Raw genomic sequence first — 9124 nt, 5'->3', positions numbered from 1 at the left:
AAAAAAAAAAAAAAAAAATCTTGAACTATCTGATTTTGGGTTCTTACTTCTCAGTCTAACCCTCCTATTTGACACAAGGATAACATGATTAACTTTTTTGGTGTGTGGATATTCTATAATTAGATATTATATTTTTTATATATTATATAAAAAATAAAATTATAGACCACCTAAAATTGTATAGTCTCGATTAAGTAGTTTAAGCTTTAGACGTTGAATGTCTAACGGTTTACACCAGAATCAAAACCTTAATGATTATTAAAAGGATATGGGAGATACTCATTGACTAAAAAACATATTAGCAATTCTTGGGGTTAGATCAGTACACGATGCAGTAAAGACTTAAGAAAAGTTAAGACTTTGCAGCTTAATTAACAATCTCGAATTCAAATTTTCAAACTTAAAATTATTCTGAATTCTCTTTATTACTAGATGAACCTCTTATGCGTATGCATATACAAACACATATATTTTAAATAAAATAAGTTTTTAAGTACGATAAGATAATGTTTCTGTAGTGACAAGCATGATGATGCACACGATAAGAGATGATTCAACAGTAATATATGTTGAAAACTTTTAAATAAACCAAAAAACAGTTGACACACCATTTTCAACGTAAAGAAGACAATTCGTTAAAAAAAAAAAAAAAAAAAAAAAAAAAAAAAGAAAAAAAAAAAGACAATTCGTTAAATTATAAGAAAAAAAGTCACGATCATGTATATTACATAAAATATTTAATAAATTAATAAGTCGGCATTTAACAAAATAATATATCTCGTTATATGTAGAGGGGACTTTTAGATATATTAATATATATATATATATATATATATATATATATATATCTTTTATTCTAAAGAGAACATTCATTTGCTTTGAGGAAATAGAAGGAAACAATTGATTGCATAATAATAGATCCTATCAACCTTCTAAATAATTCCATTAGTCTGCCTTATTTTTTAAAACTCTCTAACTAAACACAAAACTGTATTGTGTTATACCTATTTCCAAACCCTCAAGTAATATAATACAATTGTTATTTTTTAATTTAAGCTTACCTAAGGTCTTCAACATGTGTTGCAAACACAGATTATAATCTAGTATATTTAAATGAAAAAACAACATTTAGTCAGAAAACACAAAAAAAAAAAAAAATGGTAGACTAATGCGGTTTTACCAATACATATTAAATCAATTATGAAACAGTTTCTTTATTTTGGTATGATATATGTGAATTTTTTCATTATGGTTAAAATTTTGTGGATTTGCTATATTTCAAAATTTAAATACATAATTTACACATCATGTTTGAGTTTTTTTTTTGGTTTAATTTTTTCTTAAGGTCTAGTATATGCTATGAAGTATGTATTTTAGCAACAAAAAAAATCATAAATATGTGCATTTTTAAGTGTTCAAAAATAGCAAATCTGTAAAATTTAAGTGCTTTTTTTTGTTTTGGAGTTTTGTGATTATTATGTAGACACTCTTTTTAACTAGCTACAAGGTTTCCACTAATGGATCATTTTCATTTTACTAATATTCGATTACTTACGTATATCATGTCAGTAAAACCCATGATTTCATATTTTAATCATAATTTTACACACTCTAATTCTACTTGATTAGATGACATGATAACAAAAGTAGAATCACATTTTCAAAATGTCAAAATTAAACTTATACCATTCATAAATCATAACGACTATAATACTATCTCTTTCTGTTACTCACTTATATTCTGTTTATTAGGAAACATAAGTAAAACAAAAAAAAATACACATTTCACAATAGTAGAAATACAAACTAGGAGAAAAAAACATAGCAATCATGATTAACAAAAAAAATATGTACGGGTCTTTTAGGAGCATCAAATCAAAGTTTAGCCCGTGGGTCCTCATTTGCTTTTACTTACTATAGACTCAGTGCAATATTTGTCCCATAATATGGGACCCATATCTCCCTTTACCCCTACGGCCCTACCATACCCCAAAACAATTGTTGCATATAAATAAGGGAGTGATTGAGAAATGCAGACAAATACCCATCAAACTCTGTCTCTCACTTTCCTTCATTAACTCATTCCCCAAAATAATACCATTATATCACATTCCCAAACTTTTCTCTACACCTTGTTCCCAAAACAAAAAGAAAAATTATAATGGTTAGTGTGACATTGGTGTTTTTGGTATAAAGCTCTTCTTTATAAAGTAGATCATCAATGATAGCTTCAAAGACTACTACTCCCAAGACTAGCTTAGCGAGTCAAGAGAGCAAGGAGGAGAAAACTAAACCGGTTAGAGATTCCGGTAAGTATCCGGTTTACCGGGGAGTCCGAAAGAGGAACTGGGGGAAATGGGTGTCGGAGATACGCGAGCCGAGGAAAAAATCACGTATATGGCTCGGAACGTTTCCTTCCCCGGAGATGGCGGCGCGTGCACACGACGTAGCTGCTCTTAGCATCAAAGGAGCCTCCGCTATACTCAACTTCCCTGACCTAGCCGGCTCTTTCCCGAGACCTAGCTCCCTCAGCCCTCGTGACATCCAAGCCGCAGCTCTCAAAGCCGCTCACATGGAGATCATGACGACGACGACAACGTCACAGTCTTCATCTTCTTCTTTTTTTACGTTTTCGTCTTCACAGTCTTCTTCTTCGCTTGAGTCTCTCGTGTCTTCCTCTGGGACGGGCTTAGAGGAGCTAGGGGAGATCGTAGAGCTGCCGAGTTTGGGATCGAGTTACGATGGTTCGACTCAGCTAGGTAAAGATTTTATATTCTCTGACTCGACGACAGACTTATGGGTTTATCCACCGCTGTGGTCAGAAGGTGATTATGAGATGGTTCCTTCTGCATTATTATCACAAGATTGGGATCTTCAAGGACTGTACAATAATTATTAAGTCATAATAATCATATTAATATACTAGTAAATGCTGTGTTTAATTACTTTTTAATGAACCCTTTATTTTGTGGGGTGAGTTTAGGGTTATCAGTCTGTGATTTTTTTTGTTTTCAATCTCTGTGTGTGTGTGAGAGAGAGAGAGCTCCATATATGATGAATACTTGTACATAATTCTCATGACATGTTTTTTTTTTTTTTTTTTTTAAATCAGTGTGTGTAATTTTGAAAAATAAATAATATTGAACTAGTAGCCAACGGAAGCCACGTATCTTTTTTATATTTTGAATTAATGTACATTATTGAATCAAAACTTTGATCTTCTGATTAAGCATACATTAATCTGACCAATTGTTTGGTTTTTGCCTTTATTTTTCTTTTCCACTATCAGTTATTGGATTTTGATATTTGTTGCTAATATTATTAAGATATATATCCAACAGCTTGAATAATTTTGCCATTCGAGTATTATTGTATTAATCAAACAATGACTTTTACTCATTACATTTCCTTTTACGACCCAATAGTATTACAAAAGAATCTCTTCTTTCCTGTCTTTCGAGCACTATGATCTAGAAAGTGTACTATATTGTAATACAAGTAGCTCAGTTTGATTAGAAAATACGTGTAAACAATACTGTAATGAATGGTTGAAAATGGAACCCATTGTTTTCTTTGTAAGTCTTTGGTCTCTTTTCTTTTCGCTGTTGAAAAAAATGACATAAACCTTTAATGATTATTGTAATTAGAGTCCGTCACTATCCTTTAAATTTTCTTGAGTAGACATATATTGAAAGAAGAATCTGTTGATATGACGTATCGATAGTTAGGATTAACGTCATAAACTAATGCAATATGTTAACATAATACAGTCCTAATTAATAATTAAATGGTGATTCGATACACTCATACACACATGTCTATTAATATAATCAACAACAACAACAAAAATAAGAGAGACCAGATTTTATTTGGTTTACGTGTACATTAGACAGACTTCTAGAAAACATATATTTTTTAAAAAAATTATAATCAAAATCGTAAACGTTTACGAGTAATTGTTCGTTTGTATGTATATGTGTATGTACTATGTACACATAAAAAAGGTCACAGAGCACCAAAAAATCAGGCAAATATTACGCCAAAAAATATAAAGCAAACAGTGATAACTAAAATGCAGTAGAATAAGTTCGAATATCTCGGAATAAAATTTAGGCAAAACCTTTCGAAGACAGAACCAACTTTTTTGACAAACTTTTTTTTATTTTTAGTTTTTTACCTTACCTTTTTTTTTTCTTGCTTGCCATTTCAAGGATGCTCTCAATTATTGTCTTTGTGAAAGATATTGGATAGTGGAGTCCGATATAGTAAGGGAAAGTATATACTATGTGCAAAACCTTAATTTTATATGTTAATGTCCCGACAAAACAATGGTAAAGTTTTAGCTTTATCAAAGAAGTTATAAAAAGCTGATATTTTATTGTTGGGAAATTTTGTAATAACGTCCAGGTAATAGATGATTAAAAGATTAACTAACTTGAATAATGCAAAATTTGAAAGCCACTTTTTGTATTATTGATTGTAGGTTAACTATATAGATTAGAAGTCGACCCGCGCAAACACGCGGGCTTGATCCAATATGATTTAGTTACTTTGTTTTGTTTAAATTATTAAGTATCTATATTAACATTTTTTAAGTATATTTTGTGTTATATCATTTTAGTCTTGCTTATTTAAAATGGTTTTTTACAACAATAACCCCTAAAAAATTTCTAAAAATAACATTGCACAGAAACTCAATGACTAAAACTTCTTAAATCGACCAAAATTTATTATGTTTATTGCCATAAAATATTTGACAACATCTATACATTTCGATTTTTCCAAAAATTCTACCTATTAAAGTTTTATTCCCATAAAATCTCCAAAACTATATTTAGAGATGGTATAATCTCTCAAATTTAAATGATATCTTAATACTGCATAATAACTTTCACGGATATAATTCTTTCACGGGTTAAATCTAAAAAAATTAAACTTACGGGTTAAATTTAAAAATACTAAAAATTAAAAATATAATAATATGAAAATAGTTCTTTCACAGATTAAATCTAAAAAACACTAAAAATATAGATTTAATAGTCATAAAAAATTCAATATGGTAAAAATGTAACATTATTATAAATAAAACTAAATAGTTGTTCTGTCATGTCAGCAATATATAGCTGGTCAAATTTTAAAATTAACAATCAAAATACAATTATATCATCTTAAACACTAAACAAAAGAAACAAAACAAATACAATTTTTTAAAATTTAGTTTATTTGTTATAAAAGTATTATCCCGCGGTGTACCGCGGGTTAAAATCTAGTTGTTTAATAAGAGTTTTCATCTTTGAAGATCTAAATACAAATATAATTCAAATTTATAACTTCCTATTTATTTTGGAAAATATTATTGAAGTTTAATCATATATATATATGTATAAGTAGTTTACAAGTTCAATATCAAATTCTAATATATTTCTAAAAATTTACATTTCTCTTATCATTAACTATCTAAGTAATGGTCATTGAATACTCTATTTAAATAGTAGTTTAGAAAATAATTAACAAAATTAATAGTCATTACGACATAATCTATATGTAAAAAATATCAATTGATAGCATGTATTAACATTATGTAAACTTCCTAAGAGGAGAGAAAAACTCTCATTATATATATAATCCTCAATAAAATATGATGTATCAGGCATTTCAAATATATTATATATAAATATATCCATTTAATATCTTACTATATTATTTAAGCAACCCTTTAAATCTTTAACCCTATATTGTGTAAAATATTACACAATATGCCACTGTATATTAATACCAAAATATAATATCTACAAAATGGTTACCCTAATTAATAGCTATTTCAAATTACCTTTTATATATAAAATCGTAAAATAAAATTGTTACAAATAACTAATTACTAACAGTAAATTAAAATTACAAAAAATAATAATATAATATATATTATAGTAAGAAATTTTATAACCCAAGCCCATACAACAAAAGTATTATATATTTTGCAGACAAAATCAAAATGCTATTCAACACCCCAAGTGATATATAGCATAAGAACTAACATGATTTAACAACACAGAGGTATTTTCTTTGTTGTATACATGATCATAATGTTAATGAACACCACAAGTGATATATAACATACAGATTTACATAAGTGTATGATTAAATAGAGACTGCATCTATTTAACCGAATAGTCGTACAACAATAACATAGTACATTTGTTTCCTATCTATACATTACAAAAATACATTACAAAAATACAAAAATAAGATCATCTATCACACTATGAGATCATAGCAGATTTCCGAAATCCCACCAAAATAGAATTCTTCAAACCTAAACAACAACCTGAACAAAAAAATCAGAATACAATCCCGCAACTACACAACTAAGATTCTCATTTCAACATTAACATGATCTGAATTTTGATATCTAGAAAATCTACACAACTAACATATCTTAGTTTAATAGAATATACCAGTGGTACATCTGATTAAACGAATAATCTCATCTTGATGATAAGATCAAACTGTAATCTCGGTCACTAAAACCTAACGCTGCTACAATTACTATATAAACAGCCCATTAGCAGCTTTATACAAACCATCAACGCAAACAGCCTTCTTAGCATTTTCAGCAAACTATTTACTCAAAATGAATGGTCTAATGGCAATGACTTACCTCGCTGATGTCAAGCCGTACAAAAGCACTTGGCGTGTTCAGGTTAAGGTCCTTCATTCGTGGAAGCAGTACACTGCGCAGTCTGGAGAAACAATGGAGATGGTGTTAGCTGACCAAAGGGTTTGTTATTATAAACATAGTATCTTTACGAGTATTTATTCAATAAATAGAAAACAGCTTATATTCAATGTTTTAACTGCTTCTTTTTCGTTTTACAACCATCATAATCAGGGTTCCAAGATTCATGCTTCCATCAAGAAACAACTTGTGGGTAAGTTCGAGAGGCAGATTACAAAAGGTGAGTGGAGGGTCATTGAAAATTTCGGATTAACCCAGGTGAGAGGCCAGTACAGGGTTACCAACCATCCATTCAAGATGGGCTTCGTGAACAACACTCATGTAACCCCGTGTGTGAACATATCTGATGATATGTACCTCACATTGCCCGACTTTCAAAACATCATTGTTGGGGATCTTAATCCCTTCTACTTGATTGGTTAGTTTTTGGAAGCATGAATTATTTCTTATTTAAAGTTTAAGCTGCGGTATTTCTTAATAAATAACAACTAACGTGTGTTTACATGTCATGTATTTTTCAGATGTTCTTGGTCAAGTGGTGAATGTTGGCCCAATGGATACCATTGAGGTAAACAACAAACCAACCAAAAAGCTGGAGTTTGAAATCAGAAACATAAGGTAAAAGAAATGACCTAACCACTTATTTTATTGTCAATAAAACCATCCCTAATTTTTTTACTATGTTATCATTGATGTAGCAATGACCGTCTACCATGCACAATGTGGGGCAAATTTGCTGATCAAGTTTACCATGCATGCCAAGACGCGGCTGGTCAGTTGGTGGTTTGTTTGATCAGATTTGCAAAGATTCATACTTTCAGAGGTAAGTCATATTCAACCTACCTAAAACATAGTTTTATGAATCATTAAAAAAAAAATAAACTGTTTAATTGTTATGTCTATAGGTGAAAATCAAATCACCAATGCTTTTGATGTATCTGACATCATCATCAACCCGGATTATGCTGAGGTGATTGAATTCACGGCAAGGTAAATTAGCAACGTGACCTACTACTTAACTATTGTAGATCTTGAAGTCATATGGTGAATTTAATATTTTGTGTTTTTGTTTTAAATCCAGTCTGCCCAACGATGGTCTTAGTCTGACCATCAGTCAAACTAAGCCACGGTTGGAGCTAATGGCTCATAATGGTGACTTCTTTGATCAGTATCCTAGGAAGACAATCGACCAACTGCTGGGTCAAATGGAGGTAACTAAATCAAGAATTTAGATATAGTTTGTTGTGTAAATTTATGAATATGCAGTTTTTATAAAACGCTTTTTCAATTCACCAGGTTTCGAAATGTAAAGTCATGTGCACAATCGCATCAATTGATACAGATATGGGTTGATTTTATCTCGGCTGTAAGAAATGTAGCAAAAAAGTGGAAGGAAACAAAAAGAAGGAGACTTCTTTCCTGACAAAACCAAGAAAGCTAACTTTCTGGTGTCCTAAGTGCAATCTGAACATCACACAAGTCGTACCAAGGTAGTTTTTTATACTTCACAGAAACAAACAAATACTACAGAACTGCACAGAATCACAGACTAACTTTCTCATTCATAGGTTCAAGTTACATGTGAGTGTCATAGATCAGACAGGAGAAATGAAGTGTATGCTGTTTGATGGTTCAGCTTCTGAGATCGTTGGACAAACTGCTCATGACCTACTTGATGGTGTTTATGATGATGATGTAAGTACCATTTGTTAGTTAAAGTTTAGATGTAAGTAGTCATAAAATGCTAATATTCCGTATCTCTGGCCAATAAATGTAGCTACAGGATCCATCCAATCTACCCCTTGCTCTGAAGAATTTGGTTGGGAAGACATTTCAGCTTCTGGTGTTAGTTGAAATTGACAACCTTTATGGTGGCAATGAGACATACCGAGTTGGAAAGATTTGGCCAGGAACAGAAGGGGTGAAGATAGATGACCTTGATGATTCAGAGGGACAAGGCAACCCATCTCAAATCATTTCCGGTGATCAGGTAGATATTTTATCGTCTTTAAAACATATATATTGTCAATTCTTTAATTTAGTAGAAAGTGAAAAGTTTAATAAAAAAATGTGTATTTTAAATTACAGGATATTTTGTTGCTTACCAATAGCAGTGAAACATCTGCTTCTGATTTCTCTACTCCATCATCAAAGAGGGTTAGAGAAAACGATGAAGGAAACTCAACTAATAAGAAGATCATGGGTAAGTCAATCATGTTTGAAAAACAAGATGAGAAGGTGATGAAACTGAAGGCAGTCAAACTGGAGAAAATTGAGGAACAGAAGGGAGTGAAGATTGTGAAAACGGAAGGTGGAAAACCAAATGAGAATCTCTCTCATGAGGTGGACAATGGAGATACCAAAGAATCAGAATATGCAGCGAACTGA

The 9124-nt window shown here is 30.7% G+C and overlaps 1 protein-coding gene and 1 pseudogene across 1 annotated transcript; both read left to right on the top strand.

Moving 5' to 3' along the window:
* On the top strand, positions 2044-3127 carry LOC104771059 (ethylene-responsive transcription factor TINY-like). Its single transcript, XM_010495535.2, has one exon. It carries the CDS (start codon positions 2222-2224, stop codon positions 2897-2899), a length of 678 nt encoding a protein of 225 aa, XP_010493837.1. The 5' UTR covers positions 2044-2221; the 3' UTR covers positions 2900-3127.
* LOC109131209 lies at positions 7034-9124 on the top strand (annotated as a pseudogene).

Source organism: Camelina sativa, chromosome 20 (genome assembly GCF_000633955.1).
Source record: "Camelina sativa cultivar DH55 chromosome 20, Cs, whole genome shotgun sequence".
NCBI lineage: Eukaryota > Viridiplantae > Streptophyta > Magnoliopsida > Brassicales > Brassicaceae > Camelina > Camelina sativa.
Note: the sequence above shows the minus strand (reverse complement) of the source record. Positions and strands in the feature narration are given on the sequence as shown.